At 32.9% G+C, this 21191-nt stretch overlaps 2 protein-coding genes across 7 annotated transcripts in view; one reads left to right on the forward strand and one right to left on the reverse strand.

Moving 5' to 3' along the window:
• LOC143239617 (uncharacterized) overlaps window positions 1-21191 on the forward strand; it is a 138957-nt gene that overhangs the window by 90148 nt on the left and 27618 nt on the right. For 3 of the 5 annotated variants that reach the window (XM_076480900.1, XM_076480901.1, XM_076480902.1), the window contains 2 exons: window positions 219-349; window positions 2048-2151. In XM_076480900.1, coding sequence (XP_076337015.1) covers window positions 219-349; window positions 2048-2096 — 180 coding nt within the window. In that variant the 3' untranslated portion in view covers window positions 2097-2151. Of the gene's footprint in view, window positions 1-218; window positions 350-2047; window positions 2152-21191 lie in introns of those variants that run through there. The other 2 variants (XM_076480903.1, XM_076480904.1) reach the window with 1 other exon arrangement.
• The window catches only part of LOC143239616 (uncharacterized), a 111953-nt gene continuing 93291 nt past the window's right edge, over window positions 2530-21191 (reverse strand). Inside the window, exons 3-4 of one of the 2 annotated variants that reach the window (XM_076480896.1) lie at window positions 20886-21077; window positions 2530-2611 (exon numbers count right to left, since the gene is read on the reverse strand). In XM_076480896.1, coding sequence (XP_076337011.1) covers window positions 2585-2611; window positions 20886-21077 — 219 coding nt within the window. In that variant the 3' untranslated portion in view covers window positions 2530-2584. Of the gene's footprint in view, window positions 2612-7276; window positions 7651-20885; window positions 21078-21191 lie in introns of those variants that run through there. The other variant, XM_076480897.1, reaches the window with a different exon arrangement.

The following is a 21191-nucleotide window of genomic DNA, read 5'->3' on the forward strand; positions in this document are numbered from 1 at the left end:
ACCCGATAAGAAAGTTTTAACATGTTGTTATAGTCTGTAAAATTTATAAATCCGATAAGAATATTGTTAAATCTCCCCATGAATTAAAGGATTTTAGGTTTAAAACGCACATTGAGAAACTTTGATTATAAAAGATAAAAATAATAAATTCTCTTATATTCAAGAAACTGAGAATAATAAACATTATAACATAGCTTGCGCGTGTGTTTTTCTTATAGCAAAGCCACGTCGAGCAATCTATTAAGCCAACCGAGGGGAAGCGAGCCCCTGAGTGTAGCGTTGTAAGCCCATTGACTTACCGCTGTACAAATGGGGGACATAACTCCACTTCTTTGGAATGTTTGTATTTGTAAGTGAAAAGTTTATAATTTTTAAAGTTGAAAGTATCCGTTTTCTAGAAAAACTTTAAACTTGTTTTTGTGCGATTGTTGATGCTGATATCAAAATTTAGACATTGTACTTTGGGTTTAGTTAAAAAGCTTTCTTCTAGAGGTAACTTTAGTGGATGAAGTTGAAAGGTTGTATAACGAAAGTTTTGATAATTTGGTATAAAAATGTCATCTATACATTTACAAGCGTGAATGATGTGCAAAACTTTACTATGATTTTTCTTAGTAAGGTTTCTTATGTATAAAAATTCTTGTCCAAGGAAACACAAACCTGCGACATGCAAGATGAAGTTACTTCCCGTTGAATTTCCTTGTACCTTTTGAAAAATATGCTGGCAAAAATATTATCAAGTAAAAAATTCAGTGCCTACTATAATCAAGTTAACTTGAAACAGTAATTTCTGAGAGCGTCATTGTCACGCTCTTATAGATTATAATTTTATTAAAAGTACAAAAAATATTTTAAACTTCACCATAGTGGTTTTTTTGAGGGGGCTAGAAGGTTCTCGTTCGTAGCGACAGTTTTCGTGTAATGCGAAATAGTAATTCCTGTGAGTGACATTTCATAGAAAGTTGTGTGTTTACTAACGCCTAACATTAATTTACCCGAATTATTAAACGAAGCTTAAAGTTATTGATGACAGAAACTTTTCAATTTTATCGTTACGAAAACTAGTGTAAAGATTACTGAAAACAATAGTTTCAACTGTTTTTGCCCCAAAACATTTAGTTTTATCTATTTATTGATAATAAAAGGATTAATATTTGTTCTGTTTGCTAATATTATAATACTTCTCTAAATTCTCTTTAATTATACTATAATATCAACTTCACAAACTTTTCGAAGGTGGCCGATGTTAATTTTATACCAGGTATTTCCACAAGTCTTACACATAGTCTCTATTGTATGAAGACATTGAATTCAGAATAGACATTCAAGACTTTTGAGGCTGCCTCGAAGCTGTCAACAGGTTTGTGGCTGAATGGGATTATTCTAAACTCTGGTTTTTTTCTCTTAATCAGCCACTGGCTTAGAGTTGTAACTGAATGCTTGCGAGATTTTGGTTTTGCTTGTTTGTTTTGGAATTTCCTTTGGAGCTGTGCATGGGCTGTTTGCGCATAGCTGTTTCTAATTACGAGTTTATAGGATAAAAGTAAAGCAACTAATCAAAAGGCCCATCACCATTTCTTAAGCTTCTCTTGTCTGATTGAATAATATGATTTGATTGACATCCTGTAGTCCACACAGAGCTCCAAAATATAGAGTTAAACTTTACAAATCATGAGCTTTAAGATTTAGATTTTGGTTACACTAAATCTCAAGATCACGCCCGGTTAATTAGCTTTTAATCCCTTATCATCTTTAAATTTTAGTTAATCATTTTATTAAAAGCACAAAAAGATATTCCCAACTTCACTATAGTGGCTTCTTGGGCCAGAAAGTTTTCGTTCGTAGCAACAGCTTTTAATTTGTGGATCAGGACCTTATGTTACTGGTTGAAAGGAACGGGGTATATGAACCTGTTGCTGTTCTAAACACCCTATTTCCCGAATCTTTTTGCTTCCATAAAAAATAGTAAATACATTTCCCTTTAAAATGTTCTGTGTTTTGGTCATATAACGTTTAAAAATTCGGTTCTATTGATCTTTTTATCTAGAGAGACATTTTGTAATGCTCCAGCTGCTACCAACCCATGGCGACATTGAATTGTTGAACACCGTGCTAGATATGCCGCCTGAAGTAACAAAGTTTGTATTTACAACACGTCACTGTATCAGTAGTATATGTCACTTTAAGAAATCACTTAAGAAAAATAATATATACGGGGCTCTTCATTATTCTATTGTATTTGCATTGAAGTTTTACATTGTCAGAAGCATGTTAGTTATAAAAATTCAAATGCATCAGTGAAGACCATTATGGTAACATCAACAACATTATAATGAACTTGGAAACAATTGAGACATTTCCTGGTTATATTATATATATTATAACGACTCACGCTAGAAGTAATGAAACAGGATCGTTTTATAATTAAACGTTTCATTGCTGAAATTTAGTCAGAAACAAAATCAGTTAAACAGCAAGAATAACTGCAAAACAAAAAATATTACTCTTACACAAGATACGTAAACTAATTTTTATTGTCTGGCTTCCTCTGAATCGGTTTGGGTAGTCAACAAATTATCTCGCCTCAAAAACTACAATGAAACACGATACACTGTAAAAAGAGACAAAGAAAATTAGTCTAGCGATTCTAATCGGCTTTTTCACTCCTAGGGAAAGAAATGTTTTTGCACTTTAACCTTGGTCCACATCTTATTCTAGTTTGAAGTGTCCCGTCCATTAAAGAAATATAGCTAGCTGCTTTTGTAGTTCTGTCAAGGTTAGTTACACAATACAGTGGTTCATTACAGTTAACTGTTGTCTGCCCCTGATAGTTGCCAAGCTACTTTCTTGTAGGAAGCAATAGAGCATGAATTTGTTTGCCTGATACATGATCAATGCCTTATTATACATCAAGTTTTGCATTTTTAACGTTCCAAGACCTGATACTGAGGAAGAAGATTTTCGTGGTTGACATAGTGAGGTTTGATACCGAAGAAGTAATTTTTGCACTGTTAACTTTTGAGATCCGATACCGACGATATAATTTTTTACTTATAACTTTCTGATAGTTAAAGCTGAGAAAGTAATTTTTACATTGTTAACATTCTGAGATTTGACACTATGGGTGAAATTATATAAAAGAAAAGAGGAAAGATATTCAGCTGTATGAAGTGGACTTGTTTTTGAAAAACAAAACAAAAACGGGATAAATATAAAAACGACAAGGCAGCTCTAATAAGTTCCGGTACTAGTAGCACCTCAAATATGTCGCCCTTGTTTGCTAGTGAAAAGGTACAAAAGAAAAAAGCACACTTTGAGCAGCGATCCCGTAAACATTGAATTAGTTTCCCAAGCTGCTCTTTTTATTAAACAAAATTCTCTTAAATTAACCTATAACCTCTTGAAGCATGTGATTGTTTGAAAATAAATTAAAAAAAACTCAGATTTAAGTTTTCAATAAATCATGAAATACCTCATGCTCACAATTAAAAAGTAAAGTATTAATATTAGATACTAGATTTCCCAATGCGACAACATTTCTCCTAAGTTCATCCATGTTAATAATAAAACTTTGATGTCTTTATCTAATCCAAACAAATATACATTAACAAGAGACTTGTTTCATTTAGTCTATCGAGGATTTTTCATTTATAGAAGAAACTATTCAGATGACTAGCGAGAAACTCTTGTTGTTTTAATAGGTTACAAAGAAAGGTTATACTAAGACTCGTATAAGTTTCAAGTACCACTGTTGGTTTTCATTTAATAACTGCACAATTGTACAACCTAACGTAAGGAGGCCGAGAGAGTTGGAGTTCCAGCACAGTTTGTTACTAATTTAAGAAGTATGTATATCATGAGATGCTGGACATGAGCACTTTTACAAACCTGCATTTGCAACCGAAGTTACATATCATTATGTTCTCTGAGTCATGAAAAAAAGTTCATTACACTATCCCATAAAGTTTGTCATGTAGTAAATACTTTGAAATGTACGAAGTATACAGTTTTACAGATTACGTACCCAGATGTATTGAACAGTAATGATACTTAAAGAAATATAGATTACCATAGCAACCTGTTTACTAATTTAATCTAGATTAAAAAGAAACTTTTTTTAAACAGACTGTGTAGTAAGAAAATCACTTCGCGTTGTTACAGGTACTGTCAGCATGAGATGCATTTAAAAAAACACAAATAAACATTTAAAAACATCTTTTTCAAGTATTTATAAGAATAAATATATGTCTTTGGTTTCAGTATACAAGTGTAAATTATAAAAAATACTTACTTTTTATTATAAATATCTTAGTTACTGTAACCTAAACGTTTTACTAAAAATGGGAACGAATTACTAAGGATCGTTAAATGTTCTAAGAATTTTGAAAGAAAGTAAAGTAGAATGTGTTACAACACACTACATCTGCCATTTATAGTGACAATGAGGAGCCCACCAGGAACGCGAGAGACGATGTAATAGTTCAAGTGCTACTTATATCATCAGGTTTCATGAGCAACTGATATTATGATGTGAACAAAATTAAGCAAGTGAATTGTAATAGTTACCTTTTTCTCTTTTTATTCTACTAATAGAGAAACGTTAGGGGTCGCTGTAATTAGTTTAACTGCTGTTATTGTTTTCTTGGCGGATTAGTAACTGGAACTTCAAATATTCCTTATTGTATACCACGCAAATCATTTTTCTCTACACGAGAAACATAATATCGAAGCACAAAGTAGCTAAAACTGCACTAAGTTACCATTAACAGACATATTTAAACAAAACTATTTAATGACATCTTTGTCCTTTTCAAACGGCGGTAAGTTATTACCTTTAAATTTATCAACGCACGATTTTAATAATAATAAAAATTCGTTATTAATAGATAAAAAACAAGAGAAACTGTGCAAGATGGGTCAGTCTAACGTGACCAATTATTCTGTCAATAGACACGCTCATTATTGTTTTCGTTAAAAGTCATGATGTTGGCCAGATGGCGCAAATGGGAATACTGCCAGCGTAACTTGGCAAGTGCCCTTGGAGTAGACAACAGATTACCTCCCACGCATACCCTCAAGGCCCTTAAGCAGTGCCCTCTGTCAGTGCGGTATTGAAGGTTATTTCAAATACATATTGCTTGTAACCCTTTTAGCTTAAATAACGAACGTGTGTTATGTTTTTTTTTCAATCCAAAACAGAAAAGGCTAAAACTAATCCTTAAAGATTGAAGGAATATTATTGTCCAACTCATTGCAGAAGCTACAGATCTGTCCCCCCATTATTTTCGTATTTTTATGTTATTTAATTATTTCTTAGTGAATATACAACTATTTTAATTTGTTTTGAAAGACGCTATTACATGGAAAATGTTATGGTGCTATTTATTTGAGCTACAAGTGTATTATATATCAGTAAAAATGACGCATTATCATGCCTAGAGCTAAAGTGGAAATAACTTTGTATCCAGTCATGTTGGATATTAAATTTTTATTTATTTCTTATTTGGTGGGTGACAACGATAAGTAATAATTTATTGACAACATGATTCTGCGAAATAGTTTTAAGTATATTATTTTATAGCCTCTAGAGCAAGGTCTCGTGAATAAGACCTAAATAAACTAAGATGTATAGAAACTAGAAAAAATAAAGAGTTGTTGAAATTAAGAACACAAACTTCGAAGACACTTCGATTCGTATTTAAGGTCAGGCCTGATTAACATGACAATGCAATGTCCTGATTTAACAGACACGACTTCTCAATGGCTATATTTACTTATATATACGATACTTAGCAATGCATTAATAAACAAACCGATCTCACATTTATAACAAGACGGAGCTTACTGTTGTATAAACTGAACTTTCGGCATGTATATACGAATCACAAATAATAGTAACAAAAGTAATAATAAAATGGTTGCACCAATTCAAACCATTCTTTATGTGGGGCTACCACTGCACCTGGCATAAGATGTCTTTTATTTAACAGTTTGCTTGCTTCTTTTGAAGTTGAGTTAATTCAGCATAGATATGAAATCCTGTAGTTTGTATGTGGTTTGAAGACATCAAACTGATTTATGGACAACCATTTACAGGTAACTGACATCCAATATCAATTTTATTCTAGATGTTAAACGTATTCCGGGGTCTCTACTACCTTAATAAAGTGATTCTACAACCAATTAACTTATACATAGATATAATGAATATTCACTATGCCACAAAAACTAGAGGGTATGAAATTTATATATATTAATTATAAGCAAAGAAGGATTTGAGCATCTTATGCAAAGCCTATAAAATTATCAGCAGTAGTTTAACCCAGCTAATGAATTAAGTCTCTATGGTGTAGGAGGCGGGTGTTTAGCATTAACTAGTAATCGACAGTTAGTTACCTGTTGTGTTATTGTTTACTACACACCTGTATCACATCAATTTTCTATTATTATTATCAATACATGGGCTTTAATATTTAATTCAGTCGAACTAACAGTTCGTGTATTTAATTCAGGCGAGTGTGTTTCGTGTGTTTTACTTATAGCAAAGCCACAAAGGGCTATCTGCTCAGCCCACCGAGGGGAATCGAACCCCTGATTTTAGCGTTGTAAATCCGGAGACATATCGCTGTACTAGCGGGGGTCTAATTCAGTCGAACTAACAGTCATGTATTTAACTCACTCGAACTAACAGTCGTGTATTTACTTCAGTCGAACTCACAGTCGTGTATTTAATTCAGTCGAACTAACAGTCGTGCATTTAATTCACTCGAACTAACAGTCGTGTATTTAACTCACTCGAACTAACAGTCGTGTATTTAATTCACTCGAACTCACAGTCGTGTATTTACTTCAGTCGAACTAACAGTCGTGTATTTAACTCAGTCGAACTAACAGTCGTGTATTTAACTCACTCGAACTAACAGTCGTGTATTTAACACACTCGAACTCACAGTCGTGTATTTACTTCAGTCGAACTAACAGTCGTTTATCTAATTCAGTCGAACTAACAGTCGTGTATTTAACTCACTCGAACTAACAGTCGTGTATTTAACACACTCGAACTCACAGTCGTGTATTTACTTCAGTCGAACTAACAGTCGTGTATTTAACTCAGTCGAACTAACAGTCGTGTATTTAACTCAGTCGAACTAACAGTCGTGTATTTAACACACTCGAACTCACAGTCGTGTATTTACTTCAGTCGAACTAACAGTCGTTTATTTAATTCAGTCGAACTAACGATCGCCACCATTATTCCTTGACTGGAGAACTTATCATCCTATTTGTGGTTCGTTACATGAATGTATTTATCTGTTGTTCATAGTGAACGAGTAGTGATATTATGGGAATATACAGTGAACGAAGTATAATTGACGCACGTTAATCCTGAAAAATTTGTCTTTGTTTCCCTTCGGTTGAAGTGTAGTTACATTGTGATGATAGGGGTAAACGTGCAATAAAAATCAAGATTAAATCACGCCGACAAATGGTGATGAACAAATATAACCTGCAACGATCAAACCCCCATACCAAATATTTCTTCTGGTAGCTAAGCTCATCCCCCTTGGTGACGAAATATCTTCGAAAAACTTGACGTCATCCCGTCTGACGTCACGGGGTTCTGTTGCTGTTCCATTTAAACTAAGGATGCTACAATGCGTGAATGAAAATATTTTTTGAATAATAATTCTTAGTCGTACATGCCACCTTATCAATTACAATGGATACAGTGGTACTAATGAACTAAAACTAGATAAAATAGACATGAATATATGTATATTATAGGTTCATATATATACAAGCATAGAAACACAAAAAAGAAAAACACCTTTACATAGTTTCCTCAAAGCAGATTTTATTAAGTAAGACTAAGTTAGCAGATACTAGAAATAAAATGGTCGAATACGTATTTTTTGTAAAAACATCAGGAAATAAAAATCAAATTCCCTAAGTCATTTACACATCTAAGACTATTAAAAACTCTTTCATAAATTATTCATTTCATTCATTAATCAGAAATAGGCTTTCAAGAAGTTTCAAAAATGACACTTAAGAGAGAGTAAAAATATGTGTTTGTTTTGAATTTCGCGCAAAGCTACACGTGGGCTATCTGCGTTAGTTGTTCCTAATTTAGCAGTGTAAGACTAGAGTTAAGGCAGCCAGTCATCACCACCCTCCGCAAACTCTTGGGCTATTTTTTCCCAGCGATTAGTGGGATTGACCGTTACATTATAATGCTCCACAGCTTAAAGGGAGAGCATGTTTGCTGTGACCCGTGACCCTCAGATTACGAGTCGAGTGCCTTATCAACCTGGTCATACCGGGTCTAAAGAGTACAAATATACCTAACATGTTCATGTCAGCGAATAACACGTACGGTCAAGAAACGTTTTGTAAATCACAATAAAACAGAACTGATGAAACTCTAGCGTTTTCTGAAAACAGGACCACCTAAATATGCATGACACGCATACGTTTGTGTACTCTCCCACAAACAACAGTATTGTCCTGATGGAACCATTCTTCACAGTCCTGAATGTATGTTAATGAGAACACATTCAACTGCTCTACTGAATGATCAATTTTTATACAGTGTAGATTATTGTAACGTGACAAAGTAGAGATTACTGTGAATAAGAAGTATCTTGACTTTTAGGCTTAGTCCCTTTACAGTTAACAAGTAAGTTTTGATTTACTCATTCTAAAATTAAATAGGATATTTTTCATAGTATTGGTAGTTTTATTAAAAGGACAATATTAGTGAATCGAACTGGTTTAATGATTAGCATACTGAGCTACAGATTAGAAAATCTAAGGTACGAATCACGATATGGTATTGGACACATTTTGAGACGTCACTTCTGCTACTTGGTTATCTCTACCTCTGGTCAACAGTTTTAAACAGGCTGTTATTAATATTGAAAAGTTGCCATCACAGACAACTAAAAGCAACAGAGGTCGCTACTTCATTCAAAAGAATCACAACATTCTATTCGTGCAGTACTTATAAACGGACGACAAAAACATTTGTAAAATACCAACACATTAAAAACAGGCTATTAAAGATTGTAAAATACTCACACAAAATAGGCTACAACGATTCATCAACTTGAAGATGGTTTGTCTGAAGTGAACAAACGTTGCTATTTTGTATTCCAACTTTTATTTTGATATTATGTATTTATTCATCGAAACAGTATTTGCTAACTAATTTAAAAAGCATTTATTTACAAACAAACTGTCTACCCGATTCAATATGTTTTCCATTTTCACTGAACTACGCAAACTATGTGCACGCTGTTCGAAATGCATTAGAAAGATATTCAACTATTAGCTTCGATCATTCATGTAACACACATATAAGGTTAACTAATTTGGAGATAAAAGTTTTCGAGCAAGTAAACAAGATAAGCCAAAAATTATAGAAACTTTAATGGTATAATTCAACTCATGATCCACTGAAAAGATTAGATTACCTTATCTCAAGACTTATAATAGATTTATTAGATTTAATATATTGTTATAATAGATCCTACGAGTAAGAAGTCCAGAAGTTCACATAATGAATCAAAGATCTACAGGAAACTAACAGAAGAAAGATAAAGACCATATGTTTTCTTAAAGATGTATTGTTGATTTAGGTAAAGTCGAACCTCAGATTTTAGCGCTGTAAATCCATAAATTTACCTTTGACCCACTGGAACAAAACAAATAAGAAGAAAGAGAAAGGCGGGAAAACGGCACATGTTACTTTTTTTTTTTCCAGTTGCTAATCTTGAAATGAAAGGCTTCTTCGGGTTGATCTATTAATTTTGGAAAAGAAACGATGAAACAGAAGGACTGAAGAACTATATCCTTTCTTGAGGTTGTGCCGTTAGTTTTAGTAGTGGCGTAATAAGGGGGATGCAAGGGGGTCGAGTGCCATCGAGAGACATGGAATACCAGTGCAAGTTTTTAAACCAAATGAAAAATTCGTCAAAGTAAGATGAAAACGTTCAGACTGTTACAACAGATTAGTGTTAACTTCCACTATAAAATACTTTATTACAACAGATTAGTGTTAACTTCCACTATAAAATACTTTATTACAACAGATTAGTGTTAACTTCCACTATAAAATACTTTATTACAACAGATTAGTGTTAACTTCCACTATAAAATACTTTATTACAACAGATTAGTGTTAACTTCCACTATAAAATACTTTATTACAACAGATTAGTGTTAACTTCCACTATAAAATACTTTATTCTTATTGGCAGCACAAAATTTACGAACGAAAAATTAAATTTCTGATTCAAAAAATAAATCGAAAGGCGAAAGTTTGTTAAGGTTTTAATCCTCAGTTTGTTGAGCATAGCCAGCTGGCTGCAACTGCCGTTCCAAGTCTTGTTCATTTGATACGGTGACTTCACATACATGAGGTATGGTTCATTAAATAATTATGATAAAATATAACGCGCTGGTGTTTTATAACAATTTCATGGAATTTATATCAGTGTCCAGTAATTTTTGACAATGTTGGATCATGGTGATGTTTGAGTGTTTATAAATGCATCGTAACGATGCTATAGAAATTCATATTTATGGTCTCTGTGACTATTTGTGATCAGTAAAATGACACAGAAAGTCACACTTTACACTAAACTTTAGGCTTGACTTTTTTCATACAACCATGACTACTGAAGTTACGATGATGTGTATGACTGAGTGACTTTTTTATGATAACTATATGGTGATTTTACGATGGTGGTGATGATTGACTGCATGATTTTTTTAAACATAATTGAATGGTGATGTTAAGACAAAGAGGGTGATGAAGTGACTACATGAAGAAGTGTTAATGTTTACATACTTAATACAGTAAACCTATTTCAGATTTACATAAACAACTACAGTACTATTCGATATTGAATTAGTATTAATGCTTATTGGCTTAGTCAAGTCATTTTAGTTTGAGTAATTTTACAATGTCCACCATAGTATCAATATATATTTAATATGTTGTTAATGCTTACTGCTTAATAAATAATGATATCAATTATAATCGCTAACGTTATACCACACTTTATTGAATTAGTGTTAATGGAATGGCATTGATAACAAATTGTCTCTACTCGTCTGGGTTTATAATCTAATAACTCAATGGGTATCTGGTTGAACCACTTGTTTGAAGCTTTTCTGTTGTAATAATTTTTTTTACTTCTTTATTTACTGGACATACTGTTAATTTTCATTTTGTCAGTGGCCTAGTTATTTGTGAGTAATGCTCAAAGTTTTTTGCTTTGTTTAGGAGTCGTGTTTGCACTTAAAACCTCTTCCCCAAAATAATAATAATAATAACCACAGACAGTTTGTTCAGTTAATGTATTTCAAGTCATAACAGTTCATGCTTGTTACACACGTTCGTGATTTATAGTTTTTTACTTTGAAATTTTGTAGAAAACATTCATATGAAACGAAATCAAGCTGGTGGATTCCAACAATGAAAGATGAAGAAGGCAAGAGAACAGCACATCTGATGTGTCTCCAACTGTTCAGATGTGTGAAGTGATCAGATACGTTCACACTGAATGTTACGAAGTTGAAGTAAATAATTCATTCTTTAGCTTCTTCTCTATTGCTGGAAAGACTGCTGATGATCTCACGGAGGATATCCTGAGACATCTGGAAAGAGATGGACTGGACATAATCCTGTGCAGTGGCCAAGGATATGACAACGCTACAACTATGGCTGGGATTCATGGTGGTGTTCAGTCAAAGATCAGAGAGACTAATCCGAAGGCTTTATTTGTGCCTTGTGCAAATCACTTTCTGAACTTTTATGGAGTGCACTCATTTTGAAGCATTTATTAATGTTTGACGTTTCTGGAACCTTGGAGAGAGTCTATCCTATCTTTTCAATCTCACCTCATCGATGGTAACTGCTGATGGAGAATGTAGGCTTGACAGTTAAAAGAGTTTCTTAGACAAGATGGAGTGCTCATTATGACGCTATAAACCAAGTGAAGGCAAATTTTAAAAAGCTGACCTCATCTCTTGAAATACTATGTGATCCAAAAGAAAATGTGGACACAAGAGGATCAGCTTAGATTTTGTTATCTATTGTATGTGATTTTTTCTTTTTTGAGTTACCTTTCTTTCTGGTGTGAAGTCCTGGAAGAAATTAATCTCACACAAAAGTATTTTCAAACGTTTGGAATCAGCCTTGAAGCTTCAAGTTTTAAAAATGTTTTTTGAAGATCAAGCGCAATGAAATTGTGGAGAGGGCCATTCATTATGAAGCTACAAAGTGGGCATTTCTATGTAGAGAAGAAGGATAATAAAGTTCCCATAAAGGATGTCATGAGAGATGACAAAGGATGCTAATATCACATTGCCAGAGGAAGTAAAAAGAGCTATGTTTGAATGTCTTGATTGCTTTCATCAATAATTGGATCAAATTCTATCAATCTTCGTTATTTTTCAGTCAAACACTTTGGTTGCTGCAACAGGAGAAGAACTTCCCCAGGTGTATCACAAACTTGACTCAGATTTTCAATGAGTTCTCTGATCGAAATATCAATGTGGAAAATGAACGACTTCAGAAGCTTCCAAAATCAGTGTTGAAACGGCAAAAAAGACAGACAGTATTAAATTTCTGGAATTTATTGTGAAATGGGACTTTTGTGAAACTCTGCCAAACTCGTTACTGTGTTTGAGATTCTTTTCTACTGCCAATGTATCTATTGCTTCACATGAAAGAAGTTTTTCTAAATTGAAATTGATAAAAAATTTCTTTCGCTCAACCATGAGTCAGACAAGACTGACAAATCTGGCTTTACTTTCAATTGAACATGAATATGCACAGAAAGTGAATTTTGATGAGGTCATTGATCAACTTGTTGAAATTAAGGCTCGAAGCAGAGATTGTGATTTCTCTATACTTACATTTGAAGAACAGACTGATCATTGAAACTGGATTTCCTGTGTTTTTTGTATAAAATGAAATGCAGTATTACTTGTTCACTCCATTTTTAATGTCTTGCATTTTTCTTATTTCCAGTTTGCTTATGACCGTACTGTACTTTTTAAAAATCTACTTGTAAACATAACATGTTTTTGTGTGTTTAAATTTTAAAATTGTTTATGTGGGGGTTGCCAAATATATTATGTACGCCCCTGAATTTTAGAACAGAAAAAGAAACTGTTAATTTTATAACACATTGAAAAAAACCCAGTGAAACAAATGAATGGTATGCTTACTTGAAGTTGTGCTGTAGATTTTGGAACAGACAAGAAGAAACGAAAAGGCGGATGAATGGTATGATTTCTTCAGGTTGTATTGTTTCAGATAGAATAAACGAATACGTTCCATCATACCTGCTTTTACCTAAATTGAGATAATACTGGTATTGCTACACTTATATGGTGTTAAAAACACGACAATTGTCACAAAAAGAGGCGGATTCCCAAACCGGGAATTAAAAGCTTTATTTCACTGTGGAAAAGTTAAAATTTGGTAAGAAATTCACGCGTACTAAAGCTAGGCTTATACGTGGATTTCATAATGCTGCTTGGAACGCAATTAAAATGATTTTTACTTTTGTAATAAGTGAGATTACATATGTATATGCATGCATATTCTCACTGGATTACAATATATCAAACCATAATGAGTAATTTTCAGCTCTACAAAAGGAAAACATAATATTAGAAGAGAATGTTATATTTCACTATATACTTCTTAGTTGCAGTCATAAATAGACCGAGAACTGATACTGTATTAAGTATTTCATTAAATAATGTCATTAGAGAGTTCAGTTATTAAGATTCGGATGATCTCGAGCTGGTCAACTAAATTTCTGATAAGAATGAGATTAATCTATATCTCTGTTGTTGTCTCAACTGTCAGGTGAGTTTTTAAAGATGTGTAGTTTGTGTGTGTATGTTTTTCTTAGAGCAAAGCCACGTCAAGCTATCTGCTGAGCTCACCGAGGGGAATCGAAACGCTGATTTTAGCCTTGTAAATCTGTAGACTTACCGCTGTACTAGCGGGGAGCGATGAGTAGTTATTATTTACCAGACGACAATGTTGTTTTCTTTCAAATTGAAACCTAGAAGGAAACAATATTTAAGCAGATCTTACTACTAAGGAGATTCGATGGTGGGGTTGACAAATTTACTCTTCAGTGATAAATATCAATTACAAAGGATGAATCTAAACTTTTAAGTACTGGTCTCAAGTTGAAAACAACAATAACACCAATGTATATCCAGGAACTGTTGGTAATTGTTTCCACACTATTACCGGATTCATGAAAGTGACAATAACGTGTGAAAATTAAGTCATCTGTTTAAGCAAACACGTATATGAAAGCTACAAACATCTGTGGTGTAAAATCACCGTATACTGTGTGAAACTTGTTCAACATATCCAGTCTCTGAGTCAACGTGCTGTGTGAAACCTGACTGAACAGTGTAAAACTTTTTCAGCTGTTTGTTAACACTTGAGTCTTAACCTTAAAACTATGAAACTATCTTCGGGCCACTGCATTCCATTAACAATGAACCTAAGCCTTCATTCTGTGCTAAAACCGAATTGAATCCATTTATGCAACATACATGCTAAACAATGAGGTCAGAAAACTTATGAGTTGAGGTGCATTAGTTACCAGAAGGAAGACAGAAATTACTGTTGTAAGAACTCTGTCCAGCTCCTTGATCTGACAAACTTCAATCAGCAACTAACTATGCTACACGTAATTTAGGTTCTTTCTTGGTTACCGTATTGTGCATGTTAAAAAAACCAACAAAAAACTCTTCTTGATAAAAATTGTTTTGAGTCACCGTATTCATTAAAATTGTCACTTAATCATTTGAAAAAATATCAAAAGCTGTGAAATAAAGAACAGGGTGTTTTTCGGTTTCTCAAACATGAGTGAAGTGTTCTTTTTATAGTAATGTTAATAGTTTCTCTATTAACGTTATTTCAATACATTATTTAAATTATTGCCATCGACGAATGAATACTATGTAATGCAATTTCAACAAAGTGTTTCAGACTCTGGAACATATAACAGACTAATAATAAATAACTAGATAAATTTCCACATAAACAGCTGCCCGTCACCCAAGTGAAGGAAATATTTCTTTCTTTCAATAAACAGTTATTAATGGAAAATGTATTACCATATATTTTATTTTGCTCGATGTTGAATTATCTATGTTGTGTTTATGGCAAGGATTCTCAATTTAATGCTATAAGCTTAAGAACTTATAATTGAGAAACCAGAGGGCGTACCATAAGTTTAAGATAATTTCAGAGCGCATTTTAAATATAACCCAATTTGCAACAATGTTAAGAAATCTTCTCACAACTTTTTGGTGACCAACAAAGATTCTTAAAATTATGTACGGGATCTTGGTTATTTTTGTAAAGGTGTTTCAGATGATTTATGGAAAGTTTGCAGTAATAACAGCACATGGTTCTTTCTTCAGGCAGTTAATGGGGCTCGAAACTGATGGATACTGTCCTCCAAAGACGCTGTAAGGTATAGCATTATGTGCTATGTATAAGTGCGGCCCTGTTAAATCGTTCTTACACGATGGACATTCCTCACTTCAAATAGAGACTGTAATGATAATTTACGGAAGTAAAGAAACACAGTGGGTCATCATTTGGGCATCCATCTTCGGAATTCCATGGTACAGTTACGTTTGTAGGTTCACTGTTAATCAATTTAAGCATGACTTTGTCTTCAGGTAAGAAAATAAGTAGATTAATCATACTGGGCTTTTCTTAAAGAAACTGTATAGTGCAGAGCTTTCCTTTTATTTCTAATATTGTGAAGCGGAAAACAGCATCATTGTCATTCACAACGTGTTTAAATAACATAAAAAAAAGGTTTGCAACTGTTAATTACATTCTGCTCTCAGTCTTTCGATATGAGTAGAATTTATAAAAGGCCTCGGCTGCACTGGATATATGTGATTGATGTAATATTATACCCTGGTACTTCACTTAGATGGCTCCCAAATGGCAAAGCGGTATGTTTGTGGCTCACACCTCTAAAAACCGGATTTCGATATCCGTAGTGGGCAGAGCACAGATATCCCATTGTGTAGCTTTGTGTTTAATTCTAAACAAACAAACAATCACTCGGATGTTTTTGTAATTAAATAAATCAAATTTATTTGCATAAGTAATGGTGTGTGTGTGTGTGTGTGTATATATATATATATGTATATGTGTATATTTGAAATTATAACATGGAACATAACAATATCTCTGTGCTTGTGTTTATCATAAATATAATTTCAGTTCGTCACTCAACCTAGATACCTTGTAGTTATAGTTCGGATTCTTGTAAGATCAACATATACACTCGATCGATGCTTCATTAATTTCATTTGCTTCGGAACTTCATATATATCTTTAGATATAAGGTTTGGATTTCCATTGTGTGACTCAGGAAGTTCTAGTTACATCTAGAGACGTGTATAATTTGTTCAGTTAAACACTTTAAAACCTTATTATTCATGACCCAAATTGCATGTCTACTCTCACTTTCACTAGGCACGACGTACTGCTTGACCAGTGCCAAACTTGAAACAAAGTTACCTTGGTCTCAGTTTAATACGTGGGTGGAGTATCAATAATAGACGAGTCCAGCAGTTACAGTATGTGTGTAGATTGTCATTTTCTTGGCAACTTGTGATAAGTATATCTTGTCAGGAAAATCAATGGAAATCAAAGCTATATTTGATGAGAAAACGCATGTGTTATTCTGATTTTATTACACTACCGTTACTATGTATGATCATTTTGCACTACCTACAGTCCGAAGCGAGTTAGTTTATAAAATATTATATTTGTATTTCCCCAAGTGTGAAACGTTAGGGTAATAAATTACAAAACAAAGTTAGGATATAAAGAACTATATAACATAGTTATATAACTAGTCTATATAACACTATACTGACTAAAGTCAAAGTCGGTAATCAAAACTAGCTTTTCAACATACACAGGTTCCCATACATTTTGGACACATAAAATTAAGTTAAATTCGACGAGAATATCTGAGCATAGCTTGTATTATTATAAAATATTATCATAAGCTATGTTTATATAGGTAAAGTGTTCACGCAATGATCCTGGCCAATCTTGGTTACATGGAAATAAGAAACACTGTGATGCTATGTTTCTGCTGTCACGTGCTCAGTTTCTCAGAATAACTTTTCTAAGTAACACATATAAGTTATAATACATCAAAATATTTTATGATAAAATGGAAGACATAGAAACACCCTAGAAATAGGGCGTGCAGTTACTCATGTTAAACCTTTTTTTTTGCCTTTAATTAATATAATCAGGCACTAGTTTAAACTGTTTATTCTCATACTCTTGTTTTTCTATGTCAGACAAGACCCTACGGCACCCCTTCTGCATGTTCTGACCCCAAATCCTAGGTGGCTGATCTCCTACCTATTGTTTTGTCACGGTAAAACCACCACATGTATTATAGGCATTCTTTAAGGTTGCCAGACACTCTATTTAGTCCAACAATTATCTATTGGTAACCGACACTGAAAAATTTTGCTTTAACACCATTTTTCTATACCCTCACTTTATTCGAAATGTGCATTAAAGTGGAATACCCACGTGCTAAGCTTCAGGCTACGAAGCAAAGTGCACATGTTGTTTGCTAAACCTTACTTAAGCTCCACAATAGTAAATGTATAAAATTGATGTTAGCCACACCACTAAAATAGCTGGTGTAATAATAAACACTGTTTATCAGCGTTTCTTAATGTTAGATACAGAATATCCTGCCCACTTGTAAAAAATATCCTGTAATAATGACCGGCATAACAATAAACAGAAATTGGTAACTACTTACACAGTAAGTTGTGTGAAAAATATCCCGTAGTAATAACTGAATAACAACAAAATGAAAATCGTAACTATTTACATAGGAATTTCTGTGAAACATATCCCGTAGTCTCTGGAGACTAACGCAACCACAACAGAAAAGAAGGAGAGGTTGGTAAGTATTTACACATCATACTGTGTTAGTAGAATGTAAGTATATTTTAATAATAACAACTTTTACTTCAGAAACGTATAACAGCACTCAGATACACGAGTCAACAATTTCAAAATTTTATTTTTTATTACGTACCAGAACGCTGTTCTTGTAAGCCTACTTTTGTTTGAATTCAAGATATTCTTGTGTAAATCTTAACATTCTTAAGTACACTTCATTCTCGCAAATATCGGCTAATGTGTTTTGCACAGCCCTTTTAATTTCTTTATTATTTTATCAAAATTTTTCTTTACGGTTACGTCTTCAAAGTATTGCAATCATTTAATGGCGTAAGTAGTAAATATGTTTTATTGTTTCTGCAAACACATTTCTAAAAACCTTAATAAGAAGGGATGTAAATCAGTTTACTTACATAAGAAAATTTTCTTCAGAGGACATTGAACTTTCAAGTTCATCGTTTATTTATATAAGCTACAAGATAAACATAAGGAGCTTTTCATTAGCAGACTTTACAAATAAAAGACCGCAGAAACGACAGGCAACCTTTTTAATGTTCGAACGTTTCATCTTTCATCGTTATTAATCAGTAATTACATCACAGACGATATCATTTTATAATTAATTGTGATGATAACTTGTTCTTAGTTCGTAGAATGGGATAATATAAAAACCAACAGCGACAGCAAGGATAACAATATTGGAAAGACAAAACATGTAAAGATAAAAATCAAAATCCTATGAACATATGGTATATCATTTATAACAAGTCAAAAACTAACAAAATATTTCATCTCTGTTATACAAATAAACAGGGAGTGCAAAAATAACATGTTTATAAATAGCTTGACATTTCTGGCATAATAATAGCCTAACAAAGAATTATTTATAAAGGAAAGATTGCAACTATCTAGTGAACACTAAGTAGAACTCACTATCTCTATTCTGGACATTGATCTCAGATTTAAATATTTATTATTTTGTTACTTGTAGTCTGTTACTTTTTTACAACTTCTTCCTATTTTACCGATGTATACCTACTCGTAAAAAAAGTATCACTTGTGACGTAATTACAGATCACTGGTTATGGGAGATTTAAATCCAGAAGTGTTAGAATATTAAACTTGTTACCAATCGTTGCCGCGCGTTTTATACTCTTGATTAAGTTGTTGTTGTAACAACACAAAACTATTCAATAAGCTTTACGCATTCTGTCCACTCCGGAGAATGGAACCAAGGATTTTAGAGTTGAAAGTCTGTAAACTCGCCTCTGAATAAACGGGGAAGTTCTTATTAAATTTCACTTTCCACCTAAGGAACCAACAAATTTTAAGATCATTTCTTTTCCTTCCCAGTCTTTCTTTCCAATATCTGCTTGTTTGTTTATTGTTAAGCACAAAACTGTTAAGCGAGCTGTCTGAGCTCTGCCCATTGCAGGTGTCAAAAACCAATTTTTTTAGCGTTATAAGCTCTTAGACTTATCGTTGAATCAGCAGAGGGGAAAAAGAGATCTTGTTCGAAAAATTGACACATAAACAAGGAAATATGAGAAGATAATGATCTAATATATTTTTCATTGAGTGTAGAAAGTTATTTTTTTTTTTAGGCGCAAAGTTGTTTATATTCACGGCAGGGATTGAACTCGGAATCTTAGCTTGTAAGCCTTCAAATTGAGTCACTGGGGAGGGCACAGAGGGACAATGCATTATTTAAAAAGTTAACTAAAGGAGTGAATAAGTTAAGTAAAAAATTTTAAATCGAAAGGAGAAAATGTAGGCCTAATAAAAATATAAAAAATATTCAAAATCAAATAGCAAAACTTATAGATGAAACATAAAAATATGAAAGAATCTTTTAAATAAAGGAAGAGAATGTAATGTACGATGAAAAATTAATATAGAGAAACAAATACTAATCAACTATCGACGTACATAATCATTAGAAAATGCTTCAAATGATTTGGAGAAACGTAAAACTATTAAAATAAGTCTCAAACGAATTATGTTAAACGTAAAAACAATATAATATAATTAAAATAAATTAGTCAAAACCTAAAACGTGGAAAACTCTTGGAATATGTTAATCAGAACTTAACAAATATTAAAGGCATTTTAAGACAAACAAATGAAACATAGTATAAGAAGCCAAAAACAGTTAGGCTGAACATTTAAGTTAAATACAGAAGTATTATTTTTTTTACATTACAAAACTTAAAATTGTGCTCAGTGTAACTACACATTTAATTATGTGTGTCTGTTTTTATTTTTCCATACGAAAAGAATGCCATAACTTTCCGTATCTAGTGAGAGCATGTTTTCTATCTTACCGTGATAATGAATGAACACTTGAAGTTAAGCAAATAAAATAATTATAAATGAAGTACACAATAAGAAATTCATACAAAAAGCTCAATATGAAAGATGACACGTGCATAACTAAATGTATGTATATATGTGCGTTTGTACTCGAAATGATGTGGAAAAAATAGTGTTTTTTTGTAGTTCTATATAGTTGTTTAGCCAAATGGTTTGAGTTTTATAACTGGTTGCTTCTAACCCATCTTGAGCTTAAATCAGAAAAAAACAATAACTACAAACGTCAATAACTTTTCTCACGTTTAACATTAACATAAATGCAACAAGAAAACATGTTATAGCTGTAACAGCAGCACATGACAATACCGTATTACTCATAAAGTACAAGTTAATTAATTCCTTTAACTCAAAGTCAAATATTAGTTCACAAAAACCAAAAATCAGACGAATTTGAAAGACCCCTTTCACACATTTTAACAAGAAAGTATTCAAGTTCAACTGAAGTTTATATAGATGACCAGACAAGAGTCTTAACACACCTTACCTTATACTGAATTTTTTGGAGGAGTGATCCAGCAGGTAATAAGAAATCTTGTTGAAATTTCTTGAAGTCTCCTAGGAATTGACATAGAAGTATATCACGCGCTTGTCGCACTAGCTGCGTCTTTATGGAACAGAAAGGTTGGTAGATGGCGCTGAAAGTTGATTCAGTCAATGCAGCAACTTCGCTTGGTCTCTACATAAAGGAGGAAATTACAGCAATCAGTTTTATTGTGATATAAAACAGAATGTAAAAATTGAAATAGAAACTGCAAAGAGAAATACATTAGACAATTTTATGTCTAATTTG

The sequence above is a fragment of the Tachypleus tridentatus genome, chromosome 13, assembly GCF_004210375.1.
Source record: "Tachypleus tridentatus isolate NWPU-2018 chromosome 13, ASM421037v1, whole genome shotgun sequence".
Lineage (NCBI taxonomy): Eukaryota > Metazoa > Arthropoda > Merostomata > Xiphosura > Limulidae > Tachypleus > Tachypleus tridentatus.